This window comes from Paramormyrops kingsleyae, chromosome 12 (assembly GCF_048594095.1).
Source record: "Paramormyrops kingsleyae isolate MSU_618 chromosome 12, PKINGS_0.4, whole genome shotgun sequence".
Taxonomy (NCBI): Eukaryota; Metazoa; Chordata; class Actinopteri; order Osteoglossiformes; family Mormyridae; genus Paramormyrops; species Paramormyrops kingsleyae.
In genome coordinates this window covers 16,913,887-16,935,932 of record NC_132808.1, presented here as the reverse complement: position 1 = coordinate 16,935,932, position 22,046 = coordinate 16,913,887, and the positions used below count along the sequence as shown (strand labels likewise).

At 39.8% G+C, this 22,046-nt stretch overlaps 1 protein-coding gene across 2 annotated transcripts in view; it reads right to left on the bottom strand.

Annotated features, from left to right (window-relative positions):
• The window catches only part of LOC111845333 (zeta-sarcoglycan-like), a 121,272-nt gene extending 116,165 nt beyond the window's left edge, over positions 1 to 5,107 (bottom strand). The window contains exons 1-2 of one of the 2 annotated variants that reach the window (XM_072697579.1): positions 4,692 to 5,107; positions 4,426 to 4,590 (exon numbers count right to left, since the gene is read on the bottom strand). In XM_072697579.1, coding sequence (XP_072553680.1) covers positions 4,426 to 4,464 — 39 coding nt within the window. In that variant the 5' untranslated portion in view covers positions 4,465 to 4,590; positions 4,692 to 5,107. Of the gene's footprint in view, positions 1 to 4,425 lie in introns of both variants that reach the window. The other variant, XM_023814672.2, reaches the window with a different exon arrangement.
• Positions 5,108 to 22,046: the final 16,939 nt, after the last annotated feature.

Here is a 22,046-nt window from a genome sequence, read left to right as displayed (position 1 = left end):
TCTGAAAGTTCCACTTCTGCACCCTCCCAGAATGCTCTGCCACCTCAGAGCTGGACCTACACAGCCATCCATCACCAGGATGCCGCATTGCCCATCATTAGAGGAGCCCGTTGTGATGGACACCATGGTCTCTGGTGTGCTCTTCCCTGTCCCTCCCTGTTCTTGCACTACAGTAACAGCGTGGCTTTGTGTAAGTATATTTTCAGAGTGCACAGCATAATGAGGATGCCTGTGTGCGTGTTTGTGCAGTGCGGGAAACTACCAGCCTCTGTTTTTGATGTTTTTTTTGCCTCCCCCCCAAGGTTAATACGCCCCCCTCTTCCTTGCCTAAACTGCCATTTTTTTTATTTGCACTGAACTTGTTTGCAGTTGAAATAATCTCCATTTTTTAATTTTATGTCAGGGATCTTCAAATGTGGACCTCAATTACAAATCTGGGCCTTGTTTTCAGTTCTCCCAGGTAGCTTTATAATTAGTAGTTAGTTTAATAATTACTGATTCTGACTGGCCAGGGGCTTCACACCTAACTTGCCGGTAGGCTGGAAAATCTGCAGTTCTCAGACCTTGAGGACCATGATTTGAATAGCCCAGATCTATGAAAATGACATAGGGCAACAAGGATGAGAGACAGGATCCAAACTTGACTTCATTCATTGCTGGTGACGGCTGTGTACTTGAGCTGTCAGGAAGAGTCCCACGACTGTTGTGTGAAATGTCTTAAGGTCCGGATTGGTGGGGGGGGGGATGCCAGCTTAACCAGCAGTTACTGTCAATGGGAGTACGCTTCACTCCACTCACTCTCCTGTCTATCACTCCTCGTCACATCATCCTGCCCCGCGCACGCCGCACGTGGGTTCAGACTATTGCGTCTCGCTTTACGGCATCGCCAACCAGGCCCTGTGCGAGAGAGTCGCCCCCCCCCACGCCACTTCATCGCCATATTTGACTGGGATTAACTTGTCAGCATGAACAAAATCCCGGGAATGGCTGAACATCAAGGCGAGAGCGGTGACTTTTTCCACACGGCGGCAGCTTGGGACACGGCCCTCTCGCTAGACATCTCTGAGGATGCATCACAATTAGTGTCACTGGGATGTAAGTCGCTTGATATGGAGCTGGAAAAGCAACGAATGACGTGAAGAAAAAAAGCAAGATGCGGAATAATTCCCACTGACAGTGTTAACATTGCAGGCAGTGCTAGTAAAGCTTTTAGCAGAAATACGGCACGAAAATTGATCTAATGGCAGGCAAATCAAAGATCACATCAGCCAGAGTTACCTAGAAAAACACCGCATGCACACCTAAGCAGTGCAAGTCATGCCAAATAAGCATTATTCTGTATTATTCAGGCAAATGTAGTCAGATTTAGGTCTGGCACCACTCAGATGACGGCGTAGCAGAAAACAACAGAGTCTAAAACACTCGTCATTGAGTGACTCCAAAGAATCCCTAGCTGACAGTCATTTGGATGGTTATCAGGACGGAGTCCGAGGTCTTCAGGGCTCTGCGCGCTGCAAATGCTCATTTCATTCCCTTCATAGACCACTGGGCAGAGATTTCATGTCGGGCATGGGAATTGCAAGGGAAGTTAAACAAAGCTTTGCAGAAAGGTTAAGTCTCCCAGAACAAGTACAACGCTGCCATTTCCTCATTTTAGAGATACGCCCCGGGCGATCTGGAGAAATGCTGTACAGGAGAGTCCTACCGCAAACATGTATTAATCAGCGTAGTGTTGGGGCATGCTAATCTATGTGCCCTAGGGGCTGGGTGAGTTAATTAAGGGTGAAATGAAACAGAGACATAAAGCAGAGACCAGGATGGATGTCTATGGCCTTCCCAAACCCCACCACACCCACGCAATTGCTCATCACCACTTTGAAAATAAACCTGATAGATTAAGCTCAAATCCACAAAAGGTCAAAACAATGCATTGCATTGCAAGCCTGTTTTTTAACTCCATTGATTATAAATTCAACACGTGCAAAAACTGACGCAAATGAAGGCAACATAATGAGGGGAGCCCGGGACAGAGCATAGACTGAAACTTTAAAGTCGATGAAAAGAACCTTCCAGGAATTGACTGGGGGGAATTTAGATGGGGAATCCTTTGTTCTCATTATATAAGCCTAACTATATTTAGTTTCACATCTGACACTTTTGTCCAAAGCAACTTACAGATCTGTAGATGGATGGGGGGAGAATGCATGTTTTACTAGTGAAGTACTTTTATCAAGGGTACTAGAGCAGGACACCTTTATAGACTTCATCTACTGTAGCAAGCATCAGGTTGAAAGTTCGTGTCTTTAAGCACTATGTTCCTACTGCCACTCATGACTCATCAGTTCCATTCTCTTGGCATAATAAGATGTTTGGGGGGTGGATTTGGGGGGGGGGGAGCCGATCTTCACTGACAGCTCTGATTTTTACAGAGTCGCTGACAGCTTCGGCATAAACGCTCACAATCAAAGCTCACTAGAACAATGAAAAGCAGTGAATGTGACTCGCAAAGGGCGGGGAAACAAAAAAGCCCTACTGATGTATTTCATAACTAACATACCTCACAATGTCAATTATGGGTTTATTTAACAAAGATAGATGAGATAATTTGATAGCCCAATAAATCAAAGAGACAAGCATCTAATATGACTGTTTAAACAGAAACAGCTGTTCATACCTACGGGGAGCTAAGATCATTTATGTCATCCTCAGTTTCTAATGGGAAATATACAAGTTTTTATTCCAGTTTCTCTTAGTTACTTGCAATTTGGCCTTATGTATAGGAAATCCATTTACATGTATTTATTTATGACAAAGTTATGTCCAACATACGTTAGGAACATAGAGTGGGGTCAGCCAGCATCCCTGCAATAACTGGGGTTAAGGGCTTTCTTCAAGGGTCCAATCATGATGAATACTCTGCTGGTCATCAGATTTCAACCTACCTCTTAGGCACAAAGAAAGATCCTTATCCTGTTAAGTTTACGAGCATCAAATTTAAGAACATTTAAGAAGCATTCTTCCCATATGCATGTAATGTACAAACAGGCAGTGATGAAGACTAGAACGACCAATAAAACTAATTTATTAACATAAACATTTAGTATTTCTGGATTTACACATAGTATAAACCTGTTGTCCATGCAGTGATTTCCAAACACTTTCAACTTCCACAACGACGGTCCACTGTTTGAAATGCTGTAAACGCATAGAATCCGTAACTCGGTCCATTTAAGGAGGAGCCGGGGGATCGAAACGACGAAAACATAAATCAAAATCATTAAACTTCATAAGCGATTAATTACCACGTGACCACAAATTAATACATAATAAAACCCGAATCGCTGAAGCGGCGAAATATCCAAATTCAGGCACTGAATTCAGTCCTAAAATACCGTCACACGTTTCATTAATGCTTTACGGTCCGGCGGCAATTAAAAATACAACTTTGCACTGCTGATTACTCGCAACATGCAAAACAAAATGTATTGGAAAAGGACGGCGTGCTGTGGGTTTAAATCCGATGCCCCTTCTTTACAAACAACTTCAGGGAAAAGAGAGAGACACGTGACAAATGTGACAAGAAATTATGTGGGTTTCTCTTACATAAAAAATTATCATTTCCTGCCTTCTTCGACTGCAGCAGAAACCCACTATACACAAATTAAGACGTCGTTATATGCATGATTTACGAAGTCAGGTCTGGAAAAAAAACACCCAAAACACTAATACAAAGTTGAAGAAATACAACGATTATTCGACCGTAAACCTCTGTTGTTTCGTACATTCTGCATGCAATGTGTGTTTCGTAGCGCAATCAAAGGACTGTCGGATCTTTACAAGCCAGTGAACAACCCGGCGAAGCGCCGATCTGTCTACATGCACAGAATAGCAAAAGCAAAGCCCAATATTTTCATTGCCTGATTTACAGCAAAGCAATTCCGGCTAATTATCATAGACAATGGACTGGGACAATTGCATATTGGTGTTTATTTACCATTCATCTCAACCGTATTTGCACATCATTCTTGAATGACGGAAAATTAAGAGACGCCGGCTGGAAAATAAACTTAATAATAAAACCGTGGCGATCGGTCTCAGCCTCAAAATATCTGCGCCTTCGTCACACTCGCCTTCAGTGCTATTAAACAATGTTGCAATTAACTTGGAAAAGGACGCTATAAATTCCACAAACCCCCTGTAATTGTTAAAATATTCGGAAGTAATAGCAATCAAAAGGTCCCAGATGATTTCGATATCCACATTATTAAACATCGCAAAGGCTCGCCAATGGAATCTGTTATTCTTCATTATGGTGTTCGGTAACAAGTAGCAATCGGGAACCATTATTTACAGATACGGGGCGACAAAAGCTAGTGAATCGTTTTAAAAATGATAACAAAAAATATAAGTCCGATCGTTACTTACCTTCAGTGCCTCGATACCCAGTGAACTTGAGCGCTCCATGTAGGAACTTGATTTAAAGTGTATCAAGTTGAGAAACCTAGACTTGTAGTTCCAGACCTAACCTCAGCCCGGTCCGCTTGTCTTCCGATTCTTTTTCCAGTCTCATTCCCACAGATCACGCCTCCACTGGTTCAAAAATAAAACGATTATAACAAATAGCGATCCAGTCAGAGAACTCGGTAAGGGACAGGGGGGTGATCTCTCGGCGAAGGAGACAGCACGCCAACCTGATTAAAAACTAGAGGAATCCCATAAAACGCAGAAGCCCGCTGTCTCCGGCGATGAGCTGGCAGATCGCTGCATCCTCAGAAACACAGTCCCTCTGAACACCTTTATGCGGCAGATCTTAGAAATGTGTCCAGTATGAAAAGTGAAGACCAAACCATCTCGCCCCCCAGACAATACCGCTGTCTTGTCGGAACATTCAAATTACAGTGAGTCCAAGATAAAGCAATTAACTCTGCGTCCATTCATTCCGTTCATCTCAATGTAATTTATTGCGTCTTTCAAGTGAAAGTGGGGGGGGGGGAGTGTCCCCTTGACATAAAGAAAATGTTGAGCTGAAGGAGAGAAGCGGCTGATTATTATGGCAGTGGGAGAACGTCCCTGCTCCCTGCTTTACTGTCCTTCACCAGCAGGTGACTGCGCTCTCTCAGGTCGGATTCTCTCCCAGATCGAGTGCGTTTTTTTTTTTCCATCGCGCAGTTTGGAAATTGTCCCCCCCCCCAGCGATTCCCCGGGGTCCTAAAGCCAAAAGCAAACCCAGTGCGACACATTACGATAATAAAGAACCAGAGGTGACGGCTGACTGACGTGCCGTTAACCCGATTGCCTCTTATTACTAGCTGTAAGACCATGATTGTCTGCGTAACCCGCACCGGCTTCATGTAATAAAAATCAAGCTGTCTTCCTTCTGGGAGATGCGATTTGAAAGCTTTATATGGTCAAAATCAGTTGTATTTAACTGGGCTTCAATCCGTCGCGCTTAATCACGAGCCGTTTTTACGCAAAATGGCATAACACAAAGTAATTATATAAAGTAATTTAGAAACAGCATATCGACTTCTGAAGTTACGTAATTATGCTGAAAGCTGGAAGAAACTGTACGTTTTGCTTTCACACTAATGAGAGCCAGCACAGGTTCAGTAGGCCCTATAAAAATTACACATATGTAAATAAATAATAAGAATCAGGCTTAGTTAACAAATTTTGCAAACAGGAGTCGATACAAAACAATTTGGGATAAACCAACTGGTGCTGCATGACAGCACATATTATTATTATTATTATTATTATTATTATTATTATTGTTATTATTATTATGCAGATATGCTTTAAAACTTCTATTATCGATGAAGTTGTGCATTGGCTGTCTTAGGTTATCGATGCTATTAAAGCCCCTTGCCTAGCAGCTAATGAGATGAGCTTTGTGATGAAAAGACTTTATGGCCCCAGGCGGGGGGAATGAGGTCGCTTTTAGCCCCGTGCTGGGTCCACCCGCTCAGAATGAACATGTTGTCAGAGGTTAAAACTGTTTCTAATGAATGTTGTGTCAGACAGCCTTCTGGGTTTAACTCATGTTGGAATCTGGCTCAATTCTATAAATAAATTGACTAGTGCGGGTTTCCACTGGGGTGAAAATTATAAGAACCGCACAGCTCCATCCGGACTCTGTACATGAGGGGGTCTAATGTGTTATGTTTGAGGTGCTGTATGTTCCTATTGTGTCCTTCTTATCAAATAAAATGTTTAGCTGAATATGCCTGAATTAATGTTTTTGTGTATGGAACCAGATTTGCGACAGGTAGCCAGTGTATTCATGTAGGCCTACACAAACCGATGAAATGCAATTGTTACAAAAACAAAATGTTGCCTTAATGGAGTGTGTCAGGTGTGCTTCAGCTCAATAATAAAACCCTTATCATGTTCTCCAGTACATTCTGAAGGCAAAACATAATTTCCATATTAATAGGTTTTGACAAGCAGATATTAAAGCTTCATTACAAGTAAGACAGCTGTAAAAAAAAACCTCTTGAGTATGATTTGTGTTTCACCCAACAAGCTTATAACAGTAGACTTTATTAAACACAATTTTGGCTGCAGTAAATCAGGACACAAAGGCTGCTTTCTAGGCATGAGCTGTGATAAGTATTCCATGATCTATAAATGCAGACCTCCTCTCATTTTCAGGCTCCAATGGCTCTCAGTCTTCATGTCTGGTGAACAAATATGGTGATGTCTGTTAGGGGTGTGCAATATGGTAGAAATATCACTTTTTTTTCCAGACAAGATCACATCCACGATCTTATCACAATTCTTTTTCACGTTTATTTTTTAATACTATTTTGCAAGTATCTTAACAGTACAACCGAACAAATTTCCCAATAAAAATAACCCTGTAAATAATAAAACCTAAAGAAAGAACATGCTCAGAATACATTGTCATATATGTCATGGGATCACCCATATCAAAAGAAATTCCTTGTAAAAATTCGGTATTTTCGGCTGCCTTCTTTTGAGGTGATGAAAAAGGTTCGTCGTGTTGCTGTCCAGTGTGTGAACCTTATCTTTGCAAATGATGCAAATAACTGTTATTTGCTCTGTGTCGGTTTTAGAAAATCCAAGCAAGTTCCATATTACCGATGTTAATTCTTTTTTGGCGTCTTCTCCTGCACACTGTCCATGCCACTACATTGCCAAATAGGGAATATTTTGCATGTTGCGCAATGCATGTTGGGAAGGGGGAGTGAAAGGGAGAGAGGAAGAAATTCAAAGCAGTACCCCATGGGTGTAAACTATGGGGGGATGTGGGTTGTAATCTCTCTCCCCCACCACCCCCAGTAATCAAAACCAGGCAATACAGCCCTCTGGACCCCCTGAAATGGGTGGAGACCTCAACTCTCCCAGTGCTCAACCCAAAGTGATGCCCTTGCACTACCGCAAAAGGGATTTGGCTAACAACTTTAGATGAGTTTATGAGACATTGGACTGCAACTGATAGAATGTGCCTATAGAATGATAGTAACAATCTCCGCTTCAAGGCAGATTGTGGAGATATTCTAATAGTTTATTGCCTAATATCGTTAAATCGCACATCAGCTCCGACTGCATTAGGTCTGTCTCTCTACTTCTAAAGACCCTCACTGATACTGTTACACACCCTCCGTGTCAGTTGTCCAGGAACCTTTTTCAGTATGTAGGTCTTTTAACTTGCACAAAAATGGTTCTTGCACGAGTTCCATTGTATAATGTATCGTCTTAAGACGTCTTGCACTGTGTCTTCCATATTTTGTTTTTAACTCTTATTTGCACATAGTATTCTGTGTTGCCCTGTTTATGTAATTTTGTTCAGTAGGGCCTCCTTCTTGTTTGGCACTGGACCACAAACAATTCTGGTATGTTTGCACATGCTGGCAATAAAATCAGTTCTGATTCTGATTATTTACCTTGATTCTAGAAGGTCTCATTGTGAACACTATGACCAGCAGTGCATGCACCGCTCAGACCACACAGACATGACACCCCTCCCACTAATGCATGTGACGAGGAGAAGGAGGGCCTACAGGCAGGGGGAAGGGTTTTATGGAGAAGAGCAGGCGTTTAATTTTAATCACACTTCAAGTCAAAGTGATTAATGTGCAAAATTCCAAGGTACATTAAGTCATATATCTCCCTGTTGATTCAGTTTTCACATAAATCATAACTGAATGATCAAGACAACATGTAAAAAAGGGGGCTTATGTAGTCCAACTGATTTAGTGTAAAGGTTTGATTGCAGTAGATACTTTATTGCTGGGTGTTAATCAGTTGGTTATATCATAGACTACAACATTGTATCAGTTCAGTTGCATAATGTGATAAAAAAAAACTAGTTGGGTCCATATTAGCAGACTGCCTAAACAGAAACGCCAATTAGAAAGAGAAAAGTCATTGTAAAAGTTTGTCTTTCTCCTTTGCATTTTATCTTTTTATAATTGAAAGCCTTTGACAGCAGCAGTCTTCTTTTATGTTACACAAAGAAAAATCCTTGTTATTCGCTGAATAACAACAAACATATAAGCATACACATCTGAAGGCATTTCCCAGAAGACATTTCCTGTTTGTTGAAGTTTGGTTGCTTATTGTGTACTGAATGTACTTTATTCACCCAACAACCACTCGTCTCTGAGACTGATATGTCTACATCTTACTTAATCGTCCATGAGTACATATTGATCTCCATGATTTGGCTTTTTATTAGCAATAAACGTAAAAAGGAACCTTTTCAAGTAGCAATTTTTCTTAATCTACTACTTTAATGATGCATTCTTTAACTTTTGGCATTTCTACAGTATCTGCATGCATTTCAAGCAATGTGACATCATGCTTGATCAACAATAATGATTTAAGGTCTTCATTAAATATGTGAATTAAAATAAATGAGTCATGCTGGTTGCAATTCTGATGTTAATTGACTTCCTTATTATGTTAATACTGATGTAAAGTTAATAGGTTAATTAAAGTGAAATAATGAAAAATAATAGTGAGGACAAAATCTATATCCTTTCAGAAACACTTAGCTTCAATCCATTTACAAGTTCATTAGGAAATATACGTGAACTTAATGAATTTAAATGATCTTTAGTTAGTTCACTGCCAATACATTTAAACAGGTCTTCATCAGAACATTCTGTAGATGCCACATCCCAAATCCCACTTCTAAGGTATAGGATACTGCCCTCTGGTGGCAGAGACAGCCAATAGTCATACTAATAACTTCAGTCGTTTAGTGCTAAATCTGATAGACTGCACAATACCACTACAGTTCTGTTTTAAATGTGATACTTGTGAATTCGAGACAAAATAATGATGCACATAGTAGAGACTCATGAGCCATGGTGTGACTGCATCAATGATCAGTGGGAAATACATGACATGAGAAGGAATTCTCTTAGCAAATGCTTTCATTTTAGAAGCCAGAACACAATTGCAAAACCTTTATAGTGAAAATGAAAGCCCATATTTTACTACATCATTCATATCCCCATACATTGATGTTGTATTACACTGAGTGATGTGTAAGCATTGAACTGGCCACCAGGACAGAGAGTGTGGCCAGACATGTATGTGAAAGAAAATGTATGCAGATGCACAGTGTTGTGTGGGATTGACCTGCACTTTATCACAGATGCACAGTGCTGTGTAATGTTGACCTGCACTTTATCACAGATGCACAGTGCTGTGTAATGTTGACCTGCATTTTATTCCAGGTATACTGGGTTGTGTATGCTTGACCTGCACTTTATCACAGATGCACAGTGTTGTGTAATGTTGACCTGCACTTTATCACAGATGCACAGTGCTGTGTAATGTTGACCTGCACTTTATCACAGATGCACAGTGCTGTGTAATGTTGACCTGCATTTTATTCCAGGTATACTGGGTTGTGTATGCTTGACCTGCACTTTAGCACAGATGCACAGTGCTGTGTAATGCTGACCTGCACTTTAGCACAGATGCACAGTGCTGTGTAATGCTGACCTGCACTTTAGCACAGATGCACAGTGCTGTGTAATGTTGACCTGCACTTTATCACAGATGCACAGTGCTGTGTAATGTTGACCTGCATTTTATTCCAGGTATACTGGGTTGTGTATGCTTGACCTGCACTTTATCACAGATGCACAGTGTTGTGTAATGTTGACCTGCACTTTATCACAGATGCACAGTGCTGTGTAATGTTGACCTGCACTTTATCACAGATGCACAGTGCTGTGTAATGTTGACCTGCACTTTATCACAGATGCACAGTGCTGTGTAATGTTGACCTGCATTTTATTCCAGGTATACTGGGTTGTGTAATGTTGACCTGCACTTTATCACAGATGCACAGTGCTGTGTAATGTTGACCTGCATTTTATTCCAGGTATACTGGGTTGTGTATGCTTGACCTGCACTTTATCACAGATGCACAGTGTTGTGTAATGTTGACCTGCACTTTATCACAGATGCACAGTGCTGTGTAATGTTGACCTGCACTTTATCACAGATGCACAGTGCTGTGTAATGTTGACCTGCATTTTATTCCAGGTATACTGGGTTGTGTATGCTTGACCTGCACTTTAGCACAGATGCACAGTGCTGTGTAATGTTGACCTACACTTTAGCACAGATGCACAGTGCTGTGTAATGTTGACCTGCACGTTATTCCAGCTATACTGGGTTGTGTATGATTGACCTGCACTTTATCACAGATGCACAGTGTTGTGTAATGTTGACCTGCACTTTATCACAGATGCACAGTGCTGTGTAATGCTGACCTGCACTTTAGCACAGATGCACAGTGCTGTGTAATGTTGACCTGCACTTTATCACAGATGCACAGTGCTGTGTAATGTTGACCTGCACTTTAGCACAGATACACAGTGCTGTGTAATGTTGACCTGCACTTTAGCACAGATGCACAGTGCTGTGTAATGTTGACCTGCACTTTAGCACAGATACACAGTGCTGTGTAATGTTGACCTGCACTTTAGCACAGATGCACAGTGCTGTGTAATGTTGACCTGCACTTTATTCCAGTTGTGTATGGTTGACCAGTACTTAGCACAGCTGCACACAGCTTTATAGGGTTGTTCCTTGCTCAGTAGATTGGTTTCATATGGTATGAGAATTTTATTGTGTGAAATGAACATGAGATCAAAACATGATTCCACCCGGAAGTAAAACATCTTCAGACAAATGGTTTAGAATTCAACAGAATGATTTCAAGCAGGATAGCATACAGAATATTTACAGTTTTATGATCTGATTCTTTTAAATAGACTATAACATATTTTTTTCTATTTGGTAAGGCTACTAGTCTATGTGAATCTTTTATAATTTTTCTGGAAGATGTAAACAAAACCACCTAAATTCTCATAAATATCTCATAAACAGGTTGATCACTCCATTTTGCATTTTATAAACTATAAAGTACTAGGCCTTGATCTTCATATATGAAGAATATATATGAAATTCCCAAGGATACAAGAGAAAACTATGATTACTACCTCAATAAAATTAGAATGTATCTAATTCTTTGACTCCATTCAGTAGCAATATCTTATTAAGAACAATCCCAAGGAAAGACTTATGAATAGTAATTCATTCCCCTTGTTGACTTATCATTGACATTCTCCTTATTTAATTAAAGTGATGCTCAAATCATTACAATTGACATCATTTATCTACTTTATGGGTTGTTTGGGGCAACACATTATCATCTCAGTCCCAAAATGAACTATAATAAAACAAAGTCAATGAAGAAAACAAATAACTGCCATGACTTTGAGTCCTTCCAAATTTAAATGAAATTGCAATTCTTTAGCGGAGATTAATGTGTGAATACATTGTAGGCTTTTGATCTGTGCTGCCTGGGATTGGAAGGGTGAGCAAAAGATGGATGGAAAGATTGAAACTTGTAAAAATATAACTCTAAAATATACCTTGCTTTTCAATGCTATTTTGAAAATAATCAGGAAATCAAATAACATAAATAAATTGTAAAGATTTTTTAAGAATTCAAAGAGTAACATTTTTGAAGCATTAATCATAAATGCATGTCTTATGAGAAGTTTTCTGTTCCTTCTTTTTCCAAGAAATTCAGTAAAGAATCAGAACTTAAAGGAAGTATTATACACAGCAAAGTGACTATATAGTTTTCGTTCTTGGTCAAAAATCATGGACTTCAGTTTATTCAGAAGTCAAGAAAGCTGAGGCACGTGGTATTTGATCAATTCTCTACACATCTAATACATTCGGAAAGCCACGGATTGGTTCCAAGAAAAAGTCACTATGAAGAATATTTATGTGAAGAATATTTATGGCTGTTCTGTGCTCATTCATCACTAGAGCAAATATTTCCTCTTGATTAATGAAAAAGAAGGAAAAGCAAAAAGAGTTTGTCTATGTGAGTAACAGTCCAAATTAAAACAGATTTATAAAAATGCATTTTCATATGCTTTTTAAAACTAAACATATATAACCTCCTGAGACCCAAGGAAAAAAGTGTCCTTCAATTTTAGGTTATTTGTCTCTGGAGGAAATAAGACATCTTAAATTTTTCAAATTTATTTCAATTTCACAGCATGTGCTCTTTAGTGCAAAACAGGAATAAATACATTTCCCAACATCAGTGAAAAAATAGATGCAAAAATAAAATGTCCACTACAATGGACATAAATCAATGGGTGGGGTCTCAGCAGGATAATACAGTCAGATACATACAGGTGATGTGTAGTTTATCTGGGGTGACTGTTTGATAATTCAGCAGTTTGTTCCCAAACAGTACCTTTACTATAACATTCAAAATCTACATCCATTCATTTATTTAGAAGTCCTTCTCAAAGGATATATATGAAATTCCCAAGGATACACTCGATATTACAACCTCAATAGAGTTACAATGTATGGTATTTTCAAATTTTTGCTGAATACTACACTACGTACAAAATTTTTTCATATACTTGTATCTGGAAGAAATGCTATTAATGTGCTTTTTATATACTTAGCCAAGCCCGTTAACCATTCAAAGAAATTTCCTGCAAGATTTTTTGTTTATACGCATTTCCTTAAATTCTTATAACACATAAAAACCTTAGATCTTGGAATTTGGGCATAAAGACAGCACAGTTTCACAGTCATTGTTCAAAGCCTTCCCTTTCAAGCATTCTTAAAAAATAGGTCTTTCTAAGAACGGAAATCCCAAAGAAAACTGATTGATTTTCTAAGTTTGTATTTGTTCCCTGGAAGTGTGTTTTTAGAAGCAACATGTTGAATTCCTCAAAAGTACACAGCCTGCTCCCTCTCCCCTATCGTCCCGTTAAAGTCACATTTTTAATTTACCTGGGACATTAATTATTTTTGGCACCATGGTTGGAAAGTAATTAAATGAACAATGAAGATCTTGTCAATCACAGCCCACACACAGGGACCAACCACTCACTTCCTGCCGACACAATGTAGGGGGGAGGGGGGTGTTGACAGGAAGGTTATGTGCTGTAATTCATAGTTTACATTGTGCCAAGAGAAAGATTTTACTCTTACTTTCAATGCCAGGTGGAAAATCAATGCCAGAAGCTTGATTCACTAACCTCCTTTTTGTTCATTGATAGAACTACCTACTGTCTATGTGTACATCACTCTTTTATCATACGATTACAAGTATTCACTCATTACAAAGTAATTTATGGAATATGTTATTTTGAAAGAACAAAGAATTATAGATATTTAGTGCTATAATTTTCATTTCAAAGCAAAGTTTATTGCATGGTTTTAGATAATAAAGGAGGAAAAATGTATTGAGTACTTTGATAGCCAAGGCTGCATTAGCTTGATTAAATGACGGTAGCCCTGATGAAAGAATTTAATTGGCATGTAGCTAAGCAGTATTTTTCTCTTTGAATGAGCTATAGATTAAAACAGGCCCGTCGACAGAGAGAAACTATATGCAACAGTGAAACATTTGCAGTCATCTCACAAATGCCCGAAATGATAAAATTTGCTTCCGTTTGAAGCTTAATAGGGTAGCACTGGGCTGAAGGACATTTGATCAGGGATTTGCTAAGTGCAATACCAGTAAGTCCAGCTCACTTCCAATGACACGACAGGAGGACAGTTTGGAACGCAGTACTCAGTGCAATGCTGCCATAATGTTGATACTTATCAGACTGTCAATCAAATGCGATTCCCTGCAGCAGAGATGATCTCCTACTTGGACCATTAACCTACTTGGATTTGTGCCGTGCTTGGAGCAATACGCTGCTCATTATTTCTATTACTTAATGATTGCTGAATCTCGCTTATCCATGAAGATTTACCTAAAGGACCCAATCATCACCGTCTTCTGGCCTCACCATCCGCAAAGTGTAAAGTGGGGGGGTGGGGGGTGAAATACAGTGCCATTTGGGTGACAAGCCCAAGCAGGAAGGACCCAGTTGGATCAGATCTTGTAAACCATGGAGCCTCCGTCCAGTAGGTTTTCTATCATACCCGGCTTCTGATGAGCCACACCTGTTCTCAGGTAAATACCAGGAGCAGGTGTGGCTCATCAGAAGCCAAGTGGGACAGAAAACCTACTGGAAAGTAACTCTCCAGGACCGGAGTTGGAGACCCCAGTTGTAAACTGAACACTGGCTTTCTGGAAATGTAATGTTACCTCTGTTGGGGAAGGAGCTGGAGGTAGTGCTGGAGATGAAGAGACGTCAGCCAGATAGTGTGGGCTTTGACACTATGGTGAAAGGCCTCAGAGAGCCACAGGGCTACCCACAAGTCCCAGGCTGCGAGCTGAGCAGCTGCAGGGAGGAAAAGTGTTGTCTGTGTGTGTGGGCAGCAGAATGGAGTCACCAGCTTTCTTAGGACAAATGGGTGAAGAGATGGGAAGAGAACCTCATAAAGACTGGTTCTACAGGGAGACATCAATGCACAGGAGGGGCAAAATGGTGGTGCCTGGAAGGCATGACTGGGAAGAATTGCTTCCTAGAAGGATGCTGTTCATGACTTCAGGAGGAGGGCGGCGGTTTGAACGGGGTCTTGTCCAATAGGAGTGCGGAAGCGTTGACCAACTATGGGTTAATTGCAACGCCGGTCAATCCTATTGGCGATATAGGCGGGCGCCTACCTGGCAGTCAAATTCACTTTGCCCCAGACAGGGATTCCTGGCAGGGATGCTTGCCTTGGGTCTAGGGCCGGTGCTGGGTAACTGTCACGCCGTGGATGGAACTCCTTAATCCAGTGGGTATGCCAAAATATGGCCGAAAACAGTGCGGAAGCTCCCGATGGAAAACGTTCGATATATGCAGCTGAAGTGGCTGCCTCTACATAGCACGGTGCACATGCATACATTTCCCCAGGATCACATTTTCTGTGGTTGAAAGGTTGCAGTGGCCCTTATTTTTTAAAAGGAAGGGCAGTCACACTCCTTAGTCTCCCTAAGTTAGGGCAGTCAAGTGATGGCAAATATAGTAAGAAAGAATGTATTTATCGGTACATCAGTATCTCAAATTCAAAACAACTGAAAAGTATTTCAAAAGTTATGTGAAACACAAAAACTCTTATTCAACTGAGGGATGCGTTTATATGTTTATTATAAGCAATGCCACCTCTTTAAAGACAGCTAAATTTTTAATCTATTCATTTCCCTTATTTTATTACTTTGGCTTCATTTATTTTTATTTATTAATCGGTTGGACATCTGTTACTGTAAATGGGTCAAAGTTTTTCAGTTATTAGTTATTTGTATGGAGTAGTTGGAATTGTTACAGAGTTGATAATTATATATTGTATAAAGTCAAATACAAGGTTTACTGGTTAGAATACCAGCAAAGATGCCTGTTTGCTTTCAGATTCTCCGGTCTGTACTCGGTGTTTATCTGACTCCAAGAAATATTTCCAGAGAAGTGCTTGAGTTGCAGATTTTCCCACTGAATGGACTCTTGTTTCTAATTCGTCTTACATGCTCTGCTGTCAGCTGCGTGTTAACAGTAATTCACAGAGTGACAGGTAGACATGCAGGGTAGAGTATACTGTGCTGTCCAGGGGTACTGTAAGGGGGGGAAGGTAGGACGACTCCAAGGGCCCCTGAATGACAGGGGGCCTTCAGAAAATAACTGGATTGGTCTGGACTGGGGGGCCCAATATGATATACCCCTGGTGATGTCCATAACTATCACGTAATGTAGCTGCAAGGTCATTTACAATTAAACGAAGTACTTCATATTGTATATACAGTAGTAAAAACATTTCCTTTATTCTATTAATTCAAATAATCCTTATCAATAACATTAAATTTAGTGCATGAACTGGGGGCCATAACGTAGTTACTTTTCAACCAATTTGGTGAAATAAATATGAAACGACTCCAGCTCAGATACAGAAAAGATAACAGACAGCGACAAGCTTATGAATAAAAAAAAAACTTTCTAATTGCTCAAAATTAGAAGTTTGACTCGATTCAATATGCCAGTCAGACTGTAATAAATCATTTGTCTTTAATTTCGCTCCTGCATCGCTTTCATAATTAGTTTGCCCTTTGCACATAGGATAGCTGTTACCAAAAGCCTAGCTAAATTATATTATTTTAAAATAAATGCTCAAGAGCCAAATATCAAGCGTAACAGTGCACTTGTGCTTTGAGTGCAATAGAACATGACCGGCCTGATACAGGAGTCCTTACCCTTGTTCCATAAACATGACACTGGCAGATGGCTTATCGACTATGACCGGAGACAGGCCCCGCTGTAATGGAAGAACAATAAAGGGATGGCAATTTGACTTTTACAGCAAAGCCAAGCATAATGGAGGTCACATAAACGGCAGAATCTGTCCCCTCATGCAATAACAGGCTAATGAAAGATGATTTTCATGTTCCGCTGTATATCAGTTCAGAAAACATGAAAGCTATTAAAATATATTAGAAGCTGGTCATTGTGAGAGTTGTGTAACTAACAACTTATGAAAATGTTTAGTTACTTTATTAGTTAAAAAATAAGTCCAAAATACATATCAGATACCCTCAAGTGCCTTAGTACCGTTTGGCCAAAGGTCTAACAGAAACGCTGACGGGGATCTGGAATAAGGGAAGAAATGTTTAAGGCCAGTGACAACCTTTAATAAAATGTAGTGATAATTACAAAAATAAGAGTTATAGGGTAAGTAGCTTTGCTGAATTTCAGTAATATAACATCCGTTCAGTAATATCTTAAATTGAATACTGCTACCAGGAAGACTCTCTGCCTGTGTGGGTCTGTAAACACAATGTCTCTAGTCCCCAACAGGGAGAATCCATTTGTTGAAAAGTCCCAGTTCTTTTGTTCAGTGGCACTGAGTGAGGTATCAGACATCTGAGAAGTGTGATGAAGTCGGAGGGCTTACATTGAATTCAGCACCATCATCCCCCAGAGCAGCGATGACTTCCAGACCAGCTGTATGACGGCTGGGAAGGCGCAGGTGAGTCCCATTATCACCTAAGAGCAGCTGTGTACCAGCGCTCAGGGCAGCGGGAAGGCATCACTCACGGAGTGCAAGGATCTGGCCAATATTAGCAGTATCTGATCCGCTCTTATTTCAAAGATGTAAGCAGATGCACAAAGAACAAGACTGATGCTTATTAAACATTTTCACTGTCCTTTACCCTGTTTGGGTCAAGCCCATAAAATCGTATCCATTCAAATTCAGTCGTACGGTTTTAGCATTGCAGGCTTAGCCCTATAATATGCCTATGTAATGTAATTATGCAACTTTTGGTCATCTGACTGAAATGTTTCACATTTAATAGATGTTTCAATTATTATTTACTCTTTATATCTTCATTCTTTACTATACTCCATTTTGTGCTCCATCACACAATTGATACAACATCAGTGAACCTCATCGTACAGCATTATCCATGTCATGTTCAAAATAACTAAGTTTTCGGTAAAACTTTATAGATATAGTAATTACTACAGTAGTAGATCACATTATTAATGACCATCCATCCATTTTCTGTAACTGCATGTCCTGTTCAGGGTTGTAGTCTGAAGCCTATTCTAGACCCTATTGGTGTCACACCTATGGACAATTTGGCAACTCCAATTAACCTCAGTGTGTTTTTGGGCAGAGGGGGGACTCACCAATGACACAGAGAGAACATGCAAACTCCACACACACGGAACCATGGAGTCTTGAACAATGCGAACCACAGCACCTCCATGCTGCCCAAAATAACTGCGAACTTACAGGAAATGGTTAATTAACAATAATAACTAAATTAAATTTGCAAAGATCAGCCCCAATGGAAAGATATTCCCCAGTTAATTTAACATCTCATGTCTTCTGAAAAGATGGATTAACTAGATATAGAAGCAGGCATAGGATGGTTGCTTGTTCTCTCACTTTGATTTCAGTCCACAGTCCAAACACATCCATGTTTGATGAATTGTTGTTCAATGATAAATCTTTAATTTACACAATTGGAAATTCTTTTCTTCACCGACCTCACCTTGCGTTCCTTAGCTTGGGGGTTGCAGTGCAGGGTTAGTCTACATGTGGGTCCCTGGAGCTGTGGGTTAACAGCCTTGTTCTAGGGCCCCCAGACATGAGACTGTTCAGCCATGGCCAGGGATAGAACAGGCAGTTCTGATCCCAGGCACAGACATCCCATGCTGAGCCGCTCTCCACCCTTAATGAATTGAGATGGATCATTTATTTCAAGTAGTTACTATCTCTTAATTCTATAAACCTTTGAGAACTACTGAAGGAATAACACAAAAGTGAAATACTGATCTCATGTTTTTCATAATGTATTCTTCGTCACCTAGGCACTACTGTATATTTGTTCATGATTTGTTCTTGAGTAGTAAAAGAGTTAGTACTGAGTTATTAATGAACTGTATTGTAAAATGTTACAATGGGGGGTGCAACAAGTGGCTGAATTCTCTGTGCTTGTGATCAGAAGTTTGCTAGTTTGCGCCCTGGTCTCCACAGAACACCTACGCTACAAAGAGCAAGATGGGGTGAGCAAAGCGACAAACGTCTATGTGTCTATACTCATACTGGTAAAGAGTTATTATTATTATTATCTAATAGGCCTAATAAAACATGCAGCCAAGGGACCACAAATGATCATTAATGAAAAGCAATAAGGATATTGAATGGTCTTCAGCATAAGGTTTGAACTCCAATATCCAGCCCCCACTTGGGAAATACTAATGCCAGCCAGTGTTTAACATGGTTACTACCTCAAGTTCCATCCAATCCTCTTTTTGCACTCATGTGTTTTTAATTTTAGCATGATTGTCATTCTTTGTTAGTTTCAGGTGTCTTCTGGGAGTCACAAACATCGATGCAGTATTTGATGATACCCATGTCGACCACAGGCTAGCAGAGAAGCGATGCATCAAATGAAAACAGTATGAGGATTTTAAAGTAGATTTCAGAAAACTCATCAACAAAAAAGCCTCATGTTCCAAGCATGCCTTTAGAGATCAAAGGTTGGATGATACAATTTTATCTCCGATTATTTATAGTTCGTTAAAAGACAAAGTAGAGGTGTCATATTGCGAATGTAATTATTATGTTCTCCATCGTATTTGAAGGTAATGAAAAGTAAGGCAAAAGAAGAATGATATGCTGATAAGCAGAAACTGATTTAAACTGTGTTTAATTTAATGGAGTAATTTATCACTGTGTGTCTTACCCATAACACAATTGTCAAAATGTGGAACCTTTATAAACAAAATATTTCTCTTAAGCCATAGTTCATGTGTTCATTGTGACTCTATTGTAGCTTTTCGCTTGCTTCTTGTTTTTATATTCTGTTTAGCTTAATTTTCTTACATTTTATATTAGCTGTAACTGGTGGCAGGAGAGTTGCCATAACAATGGCAGTGACTAGACAATTGCCAAATGGAATAAATAAATGATTAAATAATGACTGACGTAAATAACTGAAAACAAAAGAGAAGTGAAAACAAATATATTTGCAAAAGTAACACGGTGATAATTATAAATGGACCATGCCCCCCCCTTCCCAAATTTACATCATGGGCCTGTCCAAGCCAGTTCCAATTTAAGTACCCACCAAATATCTTACCCATCATGCACTGCAGTAGTTAGCAAATTATACAAATGTGTTTTTTAATTAAATACACACCTCAACAAAATTGCAAAATATTAAAAACTACTACATTTTAAAATACTGGGGTACCTCGGTTCTCGAACTTAATGAGTTCTGGACTCCGGATCGAAGTTCTGATCGAATTTTTCCCAAAAGAAATAATGGAAAACCAATTAATTGGTTCCCGGCCCCCCAAAATTACACCTAAATATGTTTTGTTTTTTTTAGCATTTAAACACAAAATGAACAGGATAAAACAAGAAGAGCATTTTTTTCTTAATGGCTTCCAAAATAATATAGATCTTATCCCGATCGTCCACTCCTTCCGTGTGCCACGCCCCCTCGTTAACCTCGTGTGGGATCCCCATGTGATCAGCTGTTTCTGGTTGTTGTCATTAGTCCTCTGTATTAAGTCCGCGTTTCAGTTTGTTTCCCCAGTCCGGTCATTGGGTGCATTCGACTTGCATACAGCGCTGGCTTAAAGCAACGCATTCTGTTTTCAGTTAATTTACCTGATAAAATAAAGTTTAAATAAATTACATAAATGCTCTAATAGTACACGTAAGTTTATTTATTGTTAGTTACTGTAATGTTGCGCTGCTTTATTTGGTTAATTGTCCAGTTTGTGAAGAAGGCATTCAAGTAAGAATTGCATTGTAGTATGACTCATTTCCTGGCATGTACAATTTATATTAGGTCGGCGTTCACGGTTCGACTTCTGATATTCAGATCGAGTTCTAGGTCAAACTGGTTTGTTCAACTGTCAAGAAATTCGAGTTCTAGTGAGTTCAAGAACCGAGGTACCACTGTAGTTTTAAGTTTGGCACAAATTTTTTTTTAACTCCCATTGTAAAAGATTGTATAGATAGATTGCATAGGTAAAAGATTGTATAGATAAAAATGAGATATAAAAGTAGCATGTCACAAGTGTACATGCAACATGCATGATATCATTGGTTTAAACATCATGAATATTTTGTATATGCATATTTGAGACACACAGTCAGAGGGGGGCCCTTGAGGTCCCGGGGGGGGAGGGGAACCGGGTCCTGGGGCCCTACCAGTCGGCCCCTATCTCTGTTTCATTCTGGTTTTGCTTGTATTTGTTCTCAGCCTTTCCTAGTGTAGTAATTCCCAGTGTGTGCTTAGGGTTTCCTAGGTTCAGGGTTTATAGAAATCCATAGTTCTCTACTTGCTATTTGTTCCACCTGTTGCTTGCTGTCTTGCTCCTTTAATGACTGGTTACTTTGATTTGATTTCCACCTCTTCTTTGCTCTGGTTTTATTTTGTTTCTTTTTGCCTGCCCTCTGTTCCTTAGTCAGTCACTGTGCATTTGTTGCTGTTGTTTCTTGTTTATGTGGCCTGTTTCCATTAGTATGTTACTTTGTGGTTCTTTTTCAGATGTTTTTTCTCATGTTTAGTTCTGACCCCTCGCGGTCCCTTTATTTTCCGTTTGAGTTTCTGTTCAGTTCTTTAATAAACACTTGTTGCCTCGCAGCCGCTCAGAGGATCGTCAGCCTTTCTCTGCCTATGCCATGCTGTGCCCTGACAGGTGGATTCACATTTTTTTTAATTGATTTTCTTTATTAGAGTAAGCTGACATTTCTTACAAAGGCTAAAGTTCTTGTTGTTTCAGAACAAATTGACATCGGTGGCAAAGGCCCACATTGTTTTACAGCAAATTGACATTGTTTTCTAAGACTGAAAAATAGGTTTTTTAGAGGAACCCTGCAGGGCTGCTCTAGTAGGGTTACGGCAACTATAGAATAGAGTCAAACCGAATCCAGATGAAGGGAAAATCAAACAAACAAACAAACATGTGATCTTGTGCTGTGATCTGGCCGTAACCTGCTGCCTGGGATCGACTCCAGGGCCCCGTAACCGTGACCAGAAGAAGGGGCCAGGCAATGTATAGATGTCTGATATGATATGTCCTGCCCCGATCGTCCGCTCCTCTTGTGTGCCA